We start from the raw sequence: 17,701 nt of genomic DNA, 5'->3' as shown, positions 1-17,701 counted from the left end.
CAGCAAGGGCAATTTCGTAAAGCAGGTTTCACCTCATGCACGGAAGCATCAGGTGAAGCCCACTTTCGGGTTGTGTCGTTCATATTCGGGGAATAGTCGAATATTCGAAAAATCGAATATTGGATATTCGATTCGCGAATTGAATAGTTCGAGCATTTGATATTTGATTCGAATTCGAGAACTCGAATATTCGCACACCCCTAATAACCATCACACATGAAGTACAATTATACATACTTGTATGCGAAATTATTTTTTATGCACATGCTGTACCTTCCTGGTCATACATGTGCACACAAATAACAGTGAATATATGTGAAGTGGCAAAAAACAATGCTACACTCTAGCGTCATTGTGCCCCTTTAACTTTGCAACTTTTATGTCTTGTGAACAGAGAATATCTCACTAGAAAAGACAGTGCTTGTGTATTGTTTGGTAAGCAAATAAATCACTTTATTTACATTTTCCGTCAATTACCAATGTTGGGACCTCATGCACATATATGTAAATGTCAACAAGCAAAGTACTTACAAACTATTCCTATATATTCAAATGCAGATATGACAATTCTCTTTTTGTACCGCAGCACAGTACAGCTTTAAAATTAACAATATATACATAGGGCCTGACTTTTTCGGGTTTTATTTTTGGCCAAATTCGGGGGGTAAATATCGGGTGATATTTTTTATTTGAAAATTCGGGTGTATTCGGGTTAAATCCCGTTACGGCATATTCTGTCGTCAGGAATTCGGGTGTATTCAGGTGATTCTTTTTGTTTAATAAAAATTTGTCTTAACATGGAACTAATGTTTAGCAATGTTATCAAACTTTATTTTAATGCACGCTTATGGGTGTGCCACGCGACCCGGATGTTTTCGGGTAGATTCGGGTTAAACCCGAATTTTACAGATTTCGTTCGGGGGGTAAATATCGGGCGGATACGGGTTTAACCCTAAAAAGTCAGGCCCTATATATACAGGATCAGCAATCTTAAAATCTCAAGAGTGGAATCACATAAAGCTCCAATAATAGGCTGGACAATCAAAGTTGCAAAATAAAAAGTACTTCCAGAAAAATCTGAGTAATTGGTTGCCATTGTGATCTGTACTACTATGTACGGTTCATGAATGGAACATGTTACCTCATTGCATTGCCTCTGTGTGAGCACTAGAGCAAGCAGCTTTCCATGTTGCTCTTTTTATGTGTTTTTTTATTTTACATGCCCGTAGTGAAACACAAGCAGCCAAGGACAGGATGAGACAGCTACAACACAACTGCTAGCTCTCAGCTGATAGATTTATTTATTAACAGACCCTGGGATATACACACACATGTTGCTAAACAAATGACAATTTAACCAATAGAATGACAGACAAGAGAAAAAAAAAGCTTCTTCTGCAGGTCTAGCATCAAGTTACAAAATTCCAGAATATATAAGACATGTTTTAACGTAGAGAGGGAGGGTTGGTACAAACATAAAAATAAAAATACAGACATATACAGTTAAACCTCTATGTAACGAAGTCGGTAAACACATCGCAAAACTTCGCTATATGGAGAACTTCGTTATAGAGAACGTTAGCTAAATTTCGGTGGTTGTTACTACAGTTAAATAGCCTGAAGTTCCCGGGAATATAATGCACGAAAAACAAGACTATGGAAGAGAAAGAAGCAATTTATTTGGCTCAGAAATAGTCAGTTACTCGCTTTTGCACAGTCTTGAAGAACGTCTGTATCACAGACCGTTCATAGTTTGCCAGCGACACCAGAGCGCCCTCCTGGTCCTTGTACGAGACCGCGTATCGTCGAAGCACGTCAATAGAGTCGAGCACCTCCCTAACAGATGGCACACATATGTCCTTGTGTGTATCCTTACGCAGACTGGCGACGATGTCGGCCTCAGTAAGCTCCTCTGTGCATACTGCCGTTGAGTCGGCGTCCAAAAAGTCCTCCAGTGCAACATCATCCGGCACCCCACCTTGTTCTCGAAGTTCTTCCCATCGCTGGAGCACAGCGAGCGCGTCCGTGGCTTCAGTTCTCTGTGGCCTTCAGGATCGTTGACAAAGAATTCGCCGGGTTCCGAACCTCGCAGCTACGTCCTTTTTCTTTTCACCCTTGGCGACTGCGTTGATGATCTGCACCTTGGCATCTACGGACAACGATTTCCGCTTGAGCACGTTTGCCATGGCGTCCACTTTACCCGCTCACACGCGGAACCAAAAAAAGTGACAACTGACCGGCGGTTGTAAACTGTAGGGAGAGAGGAGGGGACCTTCTCATTCGTCGAACGCGGGTTGCGCACGCCGGTTGCGCCGGTCACCGAGCCCCCGGCGCCCTCCTCTCACCAACTCTCCTTTGTACAGGCTTCTCCAACACAAAGAGCGACCTGGATATGATGTGTCGGGCACCCTGGATGGCCCTGAATTCCAGAAAGTTCGGAACGTTGCACTATTTCCGAGAATCGGAGCGGTGTTAAGCGCACGCGGAACTTCGTAACACAGAGAACACGGGCAAACGCACTTCGCTGTACGAAAAACCCAAATACATAGGCTTCAATGGGACAAATGTACAAGCATTTGAAAAAAGTTCGCTAAATAGAGAAATTCGCAGCATGGAGAGTTCGCTATAGGGAGGTTTAACTGTATAATAAAAAAAAAAGAGGGCATGACTCCTTCAGTTTCAAACAGACAAGCCGACTGATCGACTGACCTTTCATAAGTGTAGCGCAGGGTCCTAATGTTGCCCCTGGTGACCTATTCTGTAGCCCATGGGAGTTTTATCACCAAACAGAACGAAGCTACTCTCTCAAATAATTTAACAAAGAATTTGGAATAAAACGAGATTTTGTTTATACGCTTGCACGGTGTAGTGCTGCCCCTGTGCTTGTTAGGCGGAACATATGCATGTGCACACTTCATGTAGCTCTTAAACCTGTAGCAGCCGCCTATCAGCATCGCCCATCGACAACGAGCGCAATAAATGGGACGCGAGCTCACGGGGCCGCTTCTGCGCGCCAGTGCGCTTTCGCATTCTTTCTGGCAACGACAGTCAGTCTAGTTGTCCTTGCTTGTCTCCCGAGGTACACGCCACAACTGGTGACCCAACAATGAACGTTTCTCCAGACGCTCCTTTGGAGCCGCCTCCTTCTGCACCGCCTGCGTTGACAGGGGCCACAGTAGGCGCCGTTGGCACAGAAGTCCACCTGCCGCCGTTCTGGACGAAAAACCCGCGTGCATGGTTCTCGCAGGTCGAAGCTCGCTTCGCCCTTCGCCGAATCACATCACCCCTTACGATGTATCTGAACGTCGTTTCGGCCTTACCTCCCGACGTTGCCGACCAGGTAGACGACCTTCTGGCCTCCCCACCTGCCGAAAATCCGTACCAACAGCTCAAGGAAGCGATTCTTTCGTGTGCTGAGTGCACAGAGCAGTCACGGATCCGTCAGCTCCTCTCTGGCGAGGAACTGGGCGATCGCAAGCCATCGCAGCTTCTCCATCGTATGCAACAACTGCTCGGAGGCGCCACGGACGATCAGCACCCCATATTACGTGAGCTATTCCTCCAGAGGCTTCCGCAGCAAGTACGAATGGTCTTGGCCGGCTCCGAAGATCTCTCCCTCAAGGCCTTCGCCCAACTCGCGGATAGGATCATTGAGTACTCTTCGCCTTCCATCGCCGCTGTTTCCCACCGCACCCCGCACGCCCCTCCTCCCACTGACAGCTCTACCCGCGCCATTCAGGAGCAGATTGCGCGGTTGTCTGAAGCTGTGGAAAGTCTCCGCTCTGATCTCACTCACCGCCCTCGGACTTTATGTTCACCGTCCCGCGGCCGCCGCCGCTCTTCTTCCGCACAGTCTGATGCACAGAGCCAGCCCAACGGCCTCTGCTGGTATCACAGGAAATACGGCGACAAGGCACTGAAGTGCACACGACCTTGTTCCTGGACGGGAAACGCGGAGGCCGGTCGATAGAGGCGGCCTTCGACCACGGCCCCCCAGGAAGCCGCCTGTTCTACGTCATTGACCGACTCGCAGGCCACCGTTTTTTGGTAGACACCGGCGCTGAGGTGAGCCGACTTCCTTCACCACTTCGGTCTCGACATAAGTATCACACGCAAGAAGCTTGCTGACTCCACAACCGGCCTCACAATCTCTGGCGTCCCGTCTTCCCAGCATAGTTCGAGCATCAGGACAGTTTTGCCCTCGTCCCCGTATTCCACCATTCTGCTTGACTTCCCTTCCGTCGCGAAGCCCTGCAACTTGGCTGTCACCCCGAAGCATGCTGTCACCCACACCATTGTGACGACGGGTCCCCCTGTCACGGCTCGGCCACGCCGACTCGCCGGCGACCGCCTCAAGATCGCCCGCCAAGAGTTCGACCATATGTTGCAGCTAGGTTTGATTCGACCATCGTCCAGTCCGTGGTCTTCACCGCTCCATATGGTTCCGAAGTCTTCAGGGGATTGGCGCCCCTGCGGCGATTATAGAGCTTTGAACGCCTCTACTGTCCCAGATCAGTATCCCCTTCCACACCTTCACGACTTCGCCCTAGGCCTCGCTGGCGCGACCACCTTCAGCACGATCGACCTCGTAAAGGCCTACCATCAAATCCCTGTGGCACCGGAAGACATCCCAAAAACGGCAATCATAACACCATTTGGCCTTTTCGAGTTCATCCGCATGCCCTTCGGTCTGCGTAACGCGGCGCAGACCTTCCAGAGGTTTATCAACGAGGTTCTGCGCGGGCTCCCTTTCGCCTTCGCATATCTCGATGATATACTGGTCGCCAGCAAGACTCCCGGTGAACATGAAGAACATCTACGCCAGCTGTTCCGCAGGTTGGACGAGCATGGCCTTGTCCTTAACCCCGCAAAATGCGTTTTCGGCCAGTCGTCCGTGCGGTTCCTGGGACACGAGGTAACCCCGGAGGGTATTCGGCCTCTCCCATCCAAAGTGCACGCGATCCAGCAGTTCCCCGCCCCCACTTCCTTTCGGAAACTGCGCGAATTCCTGGGACTCATCAACTTTCATCGCCGCTTCATCCCGCACTGTGCCGACATTCTTCGCCCTCTCACTGATACGCTGCGCAATTCTGGGAGTGCGGCAAAGCCTTTCCACCTCTCTCCCGAGGCTCTGGACGCATTCGTACGGGCCAAGACCGCCTTGGCCGATGCCGCCCTACTGGTACACCCTGATCCTTCGGCCGACCTCCGCCTCATGGTCGACGCATCAACCCATGCCGTCGGAGCCGTGCTCCAACAATATTCCCCATCCGGTTGGTGCCCACTGGCCTTCTTTTCCCAGAGACTCAAGCCCTCTGAAGAAAAGTACAGCACGTTCAGTCGAGAGCTCCTGGCCATCTATTACGCGCTTAAACACTTTCACCATTTCCTCGACGGGCAGACCTTCCACGTGCTCACAGACCACAAGCCTCTGACCTTTGCGTTCAAGTCTAACCGTGCTGCGTACTCCTCTGCCGACCTTCGTCACCTGTGCTACATCTCTGAGTACACCACGGACATTCGCTTTGTGCACGGTGCTGAAAACCAAGCAGCGGATGCCCTTTCCCGCATCGAGGCCGTCCGTGTCTCCGGCGTCACTCTCAACGACATCGCGGAAGCACAGGCAAATGATCGAGATCTCCGTGATTATACGCCCGCTAGCCCCTGCAAGATGTCCCTCCAACTCAAGTACATTCCTCTCCCCATGGCTCCTTGCGACATCGCCTGCGACGTTTCCGGTGATTCGCCGCGCCCGTATCTCCCTCCTTCGCTCCGTTTCCCAGCCTTCCAGAGCTTCCACAGCATTGCTCATCCCGGCATCCGGGCCACCCAGCGTCTGTTGTGTTCCCGTTTCGTCTGGCCGGGCATAAACGCCGACGTGAGACGCTGGGCACGATCCTGCATGGCCTGCCAGAGGGCCAAAATAACCCGTCACACCAAGTCGCCCGTCGGCCAATTTCCCCTGCCCGACGGCCGCTTCCGTCATCTCCATGTCGACATCGTCGGCCCCCTACCACCCTCCCGTGACTATCGGTACCTTCTTACCATGGTCGACAGGTATACCCGGTGGCCCGAAGCTGTGCCCATCCCAGACATGACCGCCGACACCGTAGCTCGTGCGATCGTCTCTACCTGGATCGCCCGCTACGGATGCCCCACTCGAATTACGACCGACCAGGGCAGGCAATTCCAAAGCGCCCTCTTCAAGGCTCTCATGACCCTGCTGGGAGTTCACCACATCAGAACGACTGCCTATCATCCCGCCGCTAACGGTGCTGTAGAGCGCTTCCATCGCCAGCTCAAGGCATCGCTTATTGCTCGCGAGGCCCAAGTCACCTGGGTAGATCATCTACCGATTGTGCTGTTGGGCATTCGTTCTGCCCTCAAGCAAGACCTGTCCTGCTCCGCTGCAAAGCTCGTCTTTGGAACGACACTGCACCTCCCCGGCGATTTCTGGCTCGACTCCCAAGCCGAAACTCGGCAGTCTGAATACGTCGAGTTACTTCGTCGCTTCTTCCGACGCCTTTCGCCGACCGCCACCAGGACCCCCAATTCCCCGGTCATCTTCGTCCACCCCGATCTCAAGACATGCACACACGTCTTTCTTCGGCATGACGCCCCCCGCAAGCCCCTTTCACCCCATTACGACGGTCCCTTCCGTGTCCTGTCTCGCACCGACAAGACCATGACTCTGGACATTCAAGCCCGGCCTCAGGTGGTCTCCCTCTACAGGGTAAAACCGGCATACCTGGAGGTCGACACCCCTGCTGCACCTGCCACAGAGTCCTCTGTCTTCGTCCCTCACCCACCTCGCGCCAAGCCTCGCCGCACCGTTACCTGGGCTACTCCCCTCTCTGTGTCTTATTCTCCGTCAACCCGTCTTCGGGGAGGGGGAGCCCTGTAGGAGCCGCCTATCAGCATCGCCCATCGACAACGAGCGCAATAAATGGGACGCGAGCTCACGGGGCCGCTTCTGCGCGCCAGTGCGCTTTCGCATTCTTTCTGGCAACGACAGTCAGTCTAGTTGTCCTTGCTTGTCTCCCGAGGTACACGCCACAAACCTTAACAAGTTACAGACACAGCATCCTGGTGTTTGTGCACACTTTGGTAAACTACTATGGTAGCCATAGCTAACCGCAGACTAAGCTAAATAGTGACACGCCAAAGGATGGAGATGGAAACTGTTGGAGTTGGGAACATTGAGGATGCATTACCTACAATGAACTCAAACTTTTATTGTATACTGGGAGTACATGACTGTTCTACAAGAAGGGAGATGCCCGAGTGAGTGGTGCACCCTGTGATCTTTACGAAACCCGAGAACACGCACACTGCAAGCGATACATGTCTTTCGGTGGTCCATGCCGAAGTGCTGCTACTATACCTGATTGTACCACTGCTTGGGTTGCCACGTGGCCGGTATTTCACCAGCCTGGCCTGTTATTTGCCTCTCTTGCCGGCTGCCGGTCGAAAGGCAATACCGGCAGCGTTTTGTTGGTATTTTGCAGGTGAAGAAATTTGATGGGGAAATTTCGTCAAAATTTCTGTGTTTCAGGATGTGATTTTTTATATTCTCGACGTTTTCTATCTTCCGCAACCTCTTTCCTTCGCTGATTCAACCACACAGAGTCACAATGGAAGCAGCGGATGCTTACTGCTTATGCGCACTGCTAAATGTCTGTTGTTGCTCCTGAAGAATTTACCTCTCCCTCTCCCAACGTCTCTATTTCTCTCGCCCAATCTCAAATTTCCTTCTCTCCTCTTCCACCCCACTAACTCAGCCGGTATCTTTGACAGCCAAAAGTGGAAGCCCTAACCACACCCCCGGCATTTAACGACACACACTACCCCTTTCCCTGAACTGACAAAATCGTTCAAATACTGCGAACGTGTAATTGGTTGGCGTGGTCATATCGAAACAGGGCCACTAAACTGTGGTGAGGATGCACTGGGTTGGGACCGGTTGAGGTGCTAAGTGGTGGCTGGTCAGTTCTACTGGAGGTGGGTGTTAGAGGTCCCTGTGGGATGCCTGCCAACTTTCCCATATTATCCGGGAGACTCTCGAATTTTCTTCAGTCTCCTGATTGTACAGACGCGCCCTCCAGTCTCCCGGAAAATAGGGGCCTTTTGATTTTCTTCTCTCATTTTCCCTTTAAATGCTGCGCCAACGCATTCACGAAGTATCAGACAGTCTGTAACACTGTCTCGTGGCATGACCACCCATGGCTGGAGGTCGCGGCAGATCGCGTGTTTCATTGTGTCCGTGTTTCTCGAGAAGACGTGCTATCACCCTATTGTCAGTCCAGTCTTGTACAATATTTTTGTCTCCTCCGATGGCGCTCTCCAAACAGAAGAAATACCTGCACGTGTTCCTCATACCGGCCAAGTGCGTTTTCATGGGGCTGAGGGCCTTACTTATGTCCTAGAGGAATCTTAATACAGTGGCAATGCTATTTCAAGTGCACAAAGTGAATGTCTCCCCCACCTCCCCCCGGTTGCGCTGCGGGCATTCTTCCGAATTTTGAGTTTGTCAGGTTGGCAGGTATGGCTGTTGCTCAAGTACATTTCATACCTGAGTGTGGTATGCAGGTCTGTGTATTGCTTGTTACCAAGTGCGTCTGACAAACACCCACATGAAGTGAGAATGGCTAAGCAGACAGTAATCATATTTTAGAAACAAGCTGTTGTGAAAAGTGGGAGCATGATAGGCCATGTTGCTAACATGACAGCCGTCTTGGATTCAGCGCAAGTTTTCGGGTGAAGTGGTACGTGTGTGGCACATCAAACATCAAAGAGGCTTTCACCAAAATAAGAAGGTCATGACAGAATGAAGGGCAACTTGAAAGCAAATAAAGTTAGCATGGAGCACACGCCATTGTTTTTCTTGTGTGGCCGCCTTCCAACTACACATGACACAAATATACCTTCCCATACAAAAAAAAAAAAAAAAAAAGAATGAAGAAAAAGAAATGAAACTCAATGAAACTCAACTGAAATGAAAATGATGTTGACTGAGCATGTCCAACTTTCGCACACTCCTTTTTGTCCAAGATTTGGTCACTACACACAGAGCAGTTTTCATTGCCTGTGGGTGTTTACATGGTGGTGAGACACCCTGTACTGCACCTTCTGCTAATGTCGATGTTCCTGACATCAAGATTTTCAGACCACTATCTCAAACATGCAAGCTAACGAGAGGATAGAGAGGTAGCAAGCTAGCTGGTGATATAGATCCATAACTTAAAAACCCGAAACCGGGGGACAAGAAAAAACAACAACACAGACAAGGTCTGAAACACAGCTGCAAAATTTACTCAACTACACAAAAATACAAAGAGTTCAAGTGGATGAGACAGAAGGGTGAGGTGATTATATGTTTGTGTAGTTGAGTAAATTTTTCAGCTGTGTTTCAGACCTTGTCTGTGTTGTTGTTTATTTTGTCACCCAGTCTCAGGTTTCGAAGTTACTCAAGCTAATTTACGATTAACTAAATCACACACAGGTAGTCAGGTCCTCGTAAATGTTGAGAACACAAGAACCATGTGCTTCCATTATGCTAAAAAATACCATGTGGTAGTGCTGCAATAGGGCTGTTGCAGTGAAGTGCCCAACAGTCAGTTGTTTCATTAGCGGGTTTTGCATGGTGTTTGAAACGGTATGGTGCCAATGAAAGCTACAAAACATGTAAGAAATACACAGAAAAAGCGGTGTTTCTTCAAAAGTGCGAACAACTCGAGACCGTGTATTTGAAAGTGCCGCGTCGTCTGCTAAATTACCGCGTGTTGCATAATTTGGGGTGCTGATGTTGCTGCTCACTCGCGCCACCTGACCCAGAGAAACAGGTCTATAGCTGTACTGAGAGGTAATTAAAGTGTGGCTTTGTACTTTTTGTCTGTCCATAGAATCAGTAATGCCTGGAATGGATTCTACCTCCATCAAGGAAGAACCCCAAGAAATCTCCCCTCTACCTGTAAACCATGAAGATGCAGAAGAGCTCATCACTGCTGACTGTTTAGGTGAGATAGTCCTTTGCAACTGTTCAACTAGCAGGCAGTGGTTTATCCAGAATTGGAACCAAGGGGCAGGGGCATGTACAAGTCCTTAGCCATTGCTACTTCATGCCAGTTTCCCCACCCGTTTAGCACATCTGGCGGAGATGCTGACAAAACCAGCGGAGGGAGTCGTCTGTGGAAGCAGGCTACCACCCAGTTTGTTGAAGTAACGAATGTAGTTGTAAAGAGTGCTAAATCTCAACTGTGTTTAATTTAATCAGGAAATTCATAATTAGCAGGGGACATTCTCTTTTGCAGAATGTTCATTTATTTAATAAAACGCAGAAAAGAACAGTCCCTTCCATCGTAACCACGACAGGTTGACGCGTGCCGCAGGCAAATGTGAATATGCCAGCTTACAATCTCACCATAAAAGTGGGCATCTCAATCTGTGAGAATATTGCAATATTGCAATATTGCATATTGCAACTGCTTGAACTTGGAGTGTGTTCCGAAGTCATTCTTAGTTTTTTCGGTTTCCACAATGAAAATTTTTGGTTCTCACTTTTCTGCATGCAGTTGCAGCTGACACATCTGGCATAGGAACGTATGACGATAGCATACATTATAAATTGATTTACCTGAAAAAATAAAAATGTCACGACCTCTAGGAAGGTTCAGTGATTGTAAGAAAACAGACCATATCAATAAAGAGCGAGTGGCTGTGGAGATATCAGTTTCACAAGCAGAGCAGGTAGAGCAAGAAGTTGTTTTGAGAAAATTAAGTGCAGAGTTTCACGCTATTTTTACTGCAAATTAGAAGGCTCCAGCACTAGAGTCTTTCATGTCCTTTTGTACAAACATTCTCTTGCCCTCCTGGCTCTTCATTTGATGCACTTTGGCTGCTTTTGCCTTTGACCAGAAGTCTGTCAAGGCAGTAGACCCTTGTTCAAAAGGCTTTTGTTAGCTTGTTAGCTTCACAAAGCAGATACTCGTAGGGGTTGCCCTCCCCCAACCGCCTCGACGCTACTTGGGCAAACCCGTTGGAGAAAACCATACCTTCTCCTCCTCATTATACCCAGAATGGTGAGTTAAGGGTATGCGTGGAACCATGAATGGTGGAGAACGCGCTGAGCCATGTTTATGTGAGTTTTTTTTGGAGAAACACATTGCACACATCAAAACCTTTCGCTCTATTCAGCAGAATGACACATACACTTTCATCAGACATCTTAATCTGAAAATTTTTTGGTTGACCCTCTGTACTCCTTCAATATTTGGGATGATGGGGTGAGCCGCTTTGTGTAAAAGTGCTCCATGTATCTACGTATTTCTAAGCCATGTGTATTACGCATTTATTTTTCAGCTGTAACCTATCAGGAGAGGACTATTAATTTACATACTGACAGTGGTATTATTGTGATAATTCAGTGCATTATGTCTCTGAATGATGATCAGGAGTAATACTGGAGCGTTCAGCATGTGGATTAATTTTGCCTGCTTGAGATTTCTCTCATATGTGCTGAAATCCCGGCAAACGATACACACTATATTACTTTTAAAAAGTATTATCACGATTAAAAATCTGCAGTTGATGAAACTGTGCCAGCAGTGCCTTCATTGTGAGACTTAGGTGCTGTGTTTGTCCATCTGTGTTTTATCGATGTCAGGTACTACTGCTATGGTATTTTTAAGTGGCATTAAGATAGTGTACTATTACAATGATGTCCAGTCTGTTAAGCCTGTATTTTATAATATTTTTATTTGTGTATATAATTTGTTTTTAAATTTTTACATCAAACGTGTCATTGGTTCTCCACACTTTGGGCACTTCACACAAATGAGGAAAGCCAACCACAATTTTTTTCTATGTGAAATCTTTTTTTTTGTGTGTGTGTGTCTCTTCATGTCTCTTCCACAGTCCATGTCTTCTTGGTCCATGTTGTATTTTTGTCCTGGAAAACTGTGAAAATGCATTCTTCTAACTAACCTACACATACATACAGAAACACATAACTCGGTAATCGCTATTATTCGTATGGGCACAAAAAGCGACATCGCAGTTTACATTCCACAATACAGCAAGCACTGTAGAAAATCTGTAAATACAACAAATAATGCCCGCACCTATTGTGATAAAAGAGCCTGCACTTTACGAGACCCCGGCTCCTAAATGCCACACAAAATGAAAATATTGGTGTCATTTGCAGCTCTGTTCGAGAAATCGTATATTATTTTATGTGCTAGCACTTAGTTACAGACTTTTTGAAAATTTTCTTTGGGTATGTATAATATAATATTGAATCTCGAGAGTGCATCCCTCGCTTACCTCGTCCCAGTCCTCATAACTCCATGACATCAACACATGACTATACCCCACCATAGCACGAGGCTGACAGGTTCTTCTTTTTTACTTTTTTCATTTCACCGTGGCAATGACAGTATTATTTACTTCTGAGAGCATCTGCTTATGAATGCGACATTGGATGAAGGTTACGCCCATCTTGAGTTGCTGCACTCAGAGTGACTGAATACATGTTCCTACATCTTTAAGAAAATCTTGCAGGATGTGCACATCTCAACGACGTAAAATTACTTGTATAGTGTGTACGCGTGATACCGAAGCAGCACTTGGGCAAAACATTGTGCTGACAGAGCCGGACTGGGTGTCCTCCCGCAGCTCTATAGCTCTGTAACAGCCTTTCCATTACCGAAAACAGTAACGGAAACGTAACGGAAATGAAATTGAAAGGCTGGTATCAGAAACGGATAACAGAAACGAAAATATAGCAGTGACGAAAATAGAAACGGTAACTAAAATACGTCCATTACCCTTCCCTGCTAGTAGCTCTCGTCTGCCCCACTCCCAGTGTGCGGGCTATATTCTTGCAGTGGATTACATGAAAACCTTTTTTTTTTTCTACAGACTTTACAGTGAACAGAAGTGATACCATCCATGTGAAGGAAGAACCTCAAGATCACAGCTTTCCTGTGTCACCAGAAAACCACACAGATTACGACGGAGGTGCCATTGAGACCACAGAAGTACATATCACAGAATGCTTTCCAGGTGAGATAATATCGTCAAATATAACTAGGGGTGTGCGAATACTCGAATTCTCGAATTCGAATTGAATATCAAACGCTCGAACTATTCGATTTGCGAATCGAATATCCAATATTCGATTTTTCGAATATTCGACTATTCCACGAATACATGTACGAACCCGAAAGTGGGCTTCACCTGATGCTTCCATGCATGAGTTGAAGCCTGCTTTACGAAATTGCCCTTTCTGCAGGACCAACACAGGCGGGACGGTGTTTAGTTTAAGATAAGGTTATCCAAAGTTAGTTTTGTAGACATCGTCTGTGGAACGGGTGGTGCCACTCCCACATGTAGTTTAGCGGTGCTGATGAGGGACTTTGATTTGATGTCTGTGAGGTTGCCTTTAGAAAGTTAGGACTCTTGAATAATAACTACAGCCCACGAACAAGAAGGGTGTCTTCAAGATGTCCTTTATGTCTAAAATTTCAGTAGTGCAACTTCTTAGGGCGAGTGCAAAGAAACTAAAAGGTATTCATGGCAAAGCTGAGGCAGGATGCCAATTCGTTCGTTTCACAAATGGCCTGTGGTTGTCCTAAACAATTGCAGCCTCATCCATATAACATGCTACTGCCTAGCATAAAATTTTGAAATGACGGTAACCACTCCAGTAAGTGTAGGCTCACCTGAAAAGCAGGAAGCACTCTCATGTAAAATTAAAGAGTAAAGGCTTTAAACATAAGAATTGCATGTCTCTCTTGTGACAGTTAATTCCAGAAAAATTACACTAAGGCCATGGGCTACAAAATGGAAACTTTTAGTGCGAAAGTCACATATTGTAAATTTTGCACGAATATGTATTCGATATTCAGAATTTTTTCCCCCCATTCGATTCGATTTGACTTAAAATATTCGGATTCGCACACCCCTAAATATAACAGAGGTCGAGGAAGCAGGGACGGTGTCCCTATTACAGTCTGTTCACATTAACTCCCAGCTGGACTAAGTCCACTTCAGAAGCGATCAGAGTGAGTGTTTGTTGTAAACACTGGGTGATAGTTGCTGTGTAATACAGGCCACCTTCATATGGCAGTATATTCTTATCTCACCTACATGCTGCACTTAACCTGGTCGTGACACAATACTCCCTTCTGCCTATCTTTCATATGGCTGATTTTAATTACCCTTTGATCAACTGGGTAGCTTGTGACACACAGATTATGTCAGCTTCATGTGAATGCATCCCATCCTGGGAATTGTGTAACACCTTTAATCTTTCGCAGTTAGTTATAAATCCTGCAGGAGTTACCCAATCATTTTCCAACATCCTAGACTTGCTCTTAGCTACAACACCCAATCTTTTTAGCCAGCTTTCTAACTTCGACGGGCTTGGTGATCTCTCTGTACTTGATTATTACATTAACATTGCAAGAGCAAAAGAATCCCGGCTTTATAAAAGTGCTGACTTTATAGTAAACTTCGTTAAATCGAAGTCATAAAAACTGCCCAAAAATTCGAAATAGGCGGAGTTTCGAGATAAGCGATACATCGCGATTTTCAATGCAGTAATGATATATTGCAAGCTTTTCTTGCTTTTGCAAGCTTAGTTGTGACAGAAATAGTGAAACCTTCCCAGTGGGTGCAGTACTTACGGCCAGGAACAAAATCCCAATTTGCACAATCAAAGGTGGGACTTTATTTACACATTGCTTCACAAAAACGACGTTATCAGCGACTGCCTTCATGCCGTTGGCGTGAGGAAACCGTCCTCAGGATGCTTTACGCAAAGCATCAAACGTTCTTCACCCCCGCTGCACTCGACCTTGTTCCGTAACAAACACAGGAGTTCCATTGTTTCGGTGAAAGTTGGGACATCCCGAGGCTCTTCGTGGGCTTCTCCCTCTTCAACGTCGTCTGTCCCACACGAAGCACGGTCCGACGGCATTTCGATTATTTCACTGTCCGTCATTTCCCCACATACCGGGACATCCTTCTCGTACAGTGCGTACTGCTAGAAGACCATATCTACGTCGGCGTCACAGCACCCATCACTGGTGAGTTGGAGTACTTCCCGGCAGAGCTCATCACAGTCAGTGAACTGGTCGGCATCAGTTTGCGGGAAACTTGAGGTCCGGGAGAATCCTGCATGAGCGAAGGAGGTCGCTATTGAGGACGGACGCACATTCATCCAGGCGTCGTCAATGAGGTAAATGGCACCCAGAAGGTCTGTGTCGTACCCCTTGCCGTTGTCATACTACAGGGTTAGTCTAGCAAACGTTTCACATTTTGATCGCATCGTAAAAATAGAAGACTGGGTTTATCCAACACCAAACTTTGCAGACTCGTAGCCATTTGTCTGATGTTCTGTTGGGATTTTTTGTGAGCATTGTGGTCCTGTAGAAGAAAAATTAAAAATCAAGCAAAATTTCACTCTATGCATTTTCTATGGCCTGTCTCACTCAAAAGCCGACATTTTCTGCTGTGTGCGCTTCATTTTCATTTCACCACACACAGGTTGCACCAGCATACAGAACAAGACTGGAACAAGAGGATTGGTGCATAATGTCAGAATCGGCCTGTCACATTGTTGTAGGCAGTGCTACCTGTGTCAAGTGATGCGAACATGAAGCGGACACAAGAAAAAATGGCGGTGTTTGTGTGGAATAGGCCATTGAAAATGCATGGGGCGAGATCTTGCTTTATTTTTAATTTTCTTTTGACATAACCATAGTGCTTATAAAAAATTCAAATGAAACTTCAGATAAATGGTTATTAGTCTGCAAAGTTTGGGATGGGCCAAACCAAACCTATTTTTACGGTGCGATCGAAATGTGTAACATTTTCTAGAATAACCCTGTACAACAAAATCCGCCAGAGAAGATTCTTTCTGTAGATCTTCCTGGTCATCTCGATCACTCCCTGATCCATCGGCTGTAAAACTGATGTCAGGGCAGGGAGAAACTCCACGGTGATGGCTTCGAGATTCGCAATTGTTCCATGTCCCGAGCAGTTATCAACAACGAAGAGAACTTTGCGTTTCTGCCTTGCCAGCTTTCGGTCAAGCGTGCGCACATACTCTTCGAACACTGCAGCCGTCATCCAAGCAGTCTTGTTAGATGTGTAAATAACGTCCTTTGGCAGCCTTGCATTTCGCAAGCACACTGGTCTCCTAGCTCTCCCAATGATTAGAAGTGGGGGCTTTTCTTCGCCAGTAGCGTTCGTTCCGAAAAGGATCGTCACTCTGTCTTTCCGCTGCTTGGCTCCTCTGCAGGGGTCATCCTTCAAAGTAAACATCCTGTTGGGCAGCATCTTATAAAAAAGAGCTGCCTCGTCCAAATTGAAGATGTCTTTGTCGTTGTACAAGCTCTCCAACTCGACGAGCCGATGGCTGCGCCAGTTGTCCGCAACTGCACCATCAACGGCGCCGCTTTCGCCATGGATGGTCTTGGACGATACGTTGTGCCTCTTCTTGAATCGGTCGAACCAGCCAACACTGCAGCTGAAATCGGTGTAGCCCATCTGCAATGCCAGGGTGTCCGCTTTCTCCATTAATAATGGGTCTGTCCCTGTCAAATTGGCAGCTCTTGCATCCTGTAGCAAGAAGAGTAGCACTTCTTCGACATCAGGGAAGTTTCGAGACCTTTTCCTCTTGCTCGAAAAACTTTGTTCGAAGGTCTCAAAGACTCGGGCTCTATTCTTCAAGATTGTTGATAGCGTTGACGAAGGAATGCCAAATTCTTTGGCAATTAATGATTTGGCCCTACCTCCTTTGTCAACTTCCTTGATCAGCGCAACTTTCTGCTCCAGCGTTAGCTCTTTGCACTGCTTCCCTGCCTTTGCCATGTTGAGGAAAGCACAAAGTTTGACAAACACGTGGACACTGGTTGCAGTTTCTGACGAACTGACGAACGTCCACCCAGTCCACTTCCCTTTCGCCCTTTATTTTCGATTCCTCTATCCACTTATGCAGACCGACCAATGAGATTTCAGGGCTCTCCCGACGTGAGAGGACGACAACAGAGGTGGGAGGAGATTGCCGGGGGAGGAGGTGTGGAGCTGCAGCGCGCGCATCTTTTAATGTTTCGGTGACGAAATACTCAGTCCCAAAAATGCTTCGAGATAAGCGATGCCAAATGCATGGTAAACAGTGAATTTAATTCCGTGATGCCGGAAACCTTGGAATTATCCGATATTTCGAGATATGCGAGTTCGAGATAACGTAAGTTTACTTAGTAGTAATACATACTGAATAAGTAGTAATTTTCGCGAGGACTGATTTTTCGTGAAATTTGTGAACGCCCTTTTTTTGCGAAATATTCGAAGCAATGACAGAAAATACAAGAAAGAAATAAGGCCCAGGATGCTGATACATCTTATGTACGTGGTTTACTACGCCCTTATACTGCACTTTCAGTTCTGCACCTGATTTCAGGACTGTAGTTGTTCTTGTAGTCCGCGAGACATGTTCGTTAGCAGCAGAAAAAAAATTGTCGCCTACCATATGGAGGACGGCACTGTCGGGCAGTCCATGCACGTGGTCGCTGGTTGAAGGGGGAGGACGCGGCGATGTTGGCTTGAAGTACCGGAGCAAGGACAAGACGGTAATGAGTCGAAAGATACGAAGCTGTCACAGTGTTCACTGTGTCGATACGGGCACAAGAATGAC

The 17,701-nt window shown here is 47.1% G+C and overlaps 1 protein-coding gene across 5 annotated transcripts in view; it reads left to right on the top strand.

Moving 5' to 3' along the window:
* The window catches only part of LOC135378622 (zinc finger protein 714-like), an 80,033-nt gene that overhangs the window by 22,986 nt on the left and 39,346 nt on the right, over positions 1-17,701 (top strand). For all 5 annotated transcript variants that reach the window (XM_064611697.1, XM_064611694.1, XM_064611695.1 and 2 more), the window contains 2 exons: positions 9,903-10,016; positions 12,919-13,062. In XM_064611697.1, the coding sequence (XP_064467767.1) occupies positions 9,903-10,016; positions 12,919-13,062 (258 nt within the window). The remainder of the gene's footprint in view (positions 1-9,902; positions 10,017-12,918; positions 13,063-17,701) is intronic.

This window comes from Ornithodoros turicata, chromosome 1 (assembly GCF_037126465.1).
Source record: "Ornithodoros turicata isolate Travis chromosome 1, ASM3712646v1, whole genome shotgun sequence".
Lineage (NCBI taxonomy): Eukaryota > Metazoa > Arthropoda > Arachnida > Ixodida > Argasidae > Ornithodoros > Ornithodoros turicata.
The sequence above is the reverse complement of the archived record's forward strand: the minus strand, read 5'-3'. Positions and strand labels throughout refer to the sequence as shown.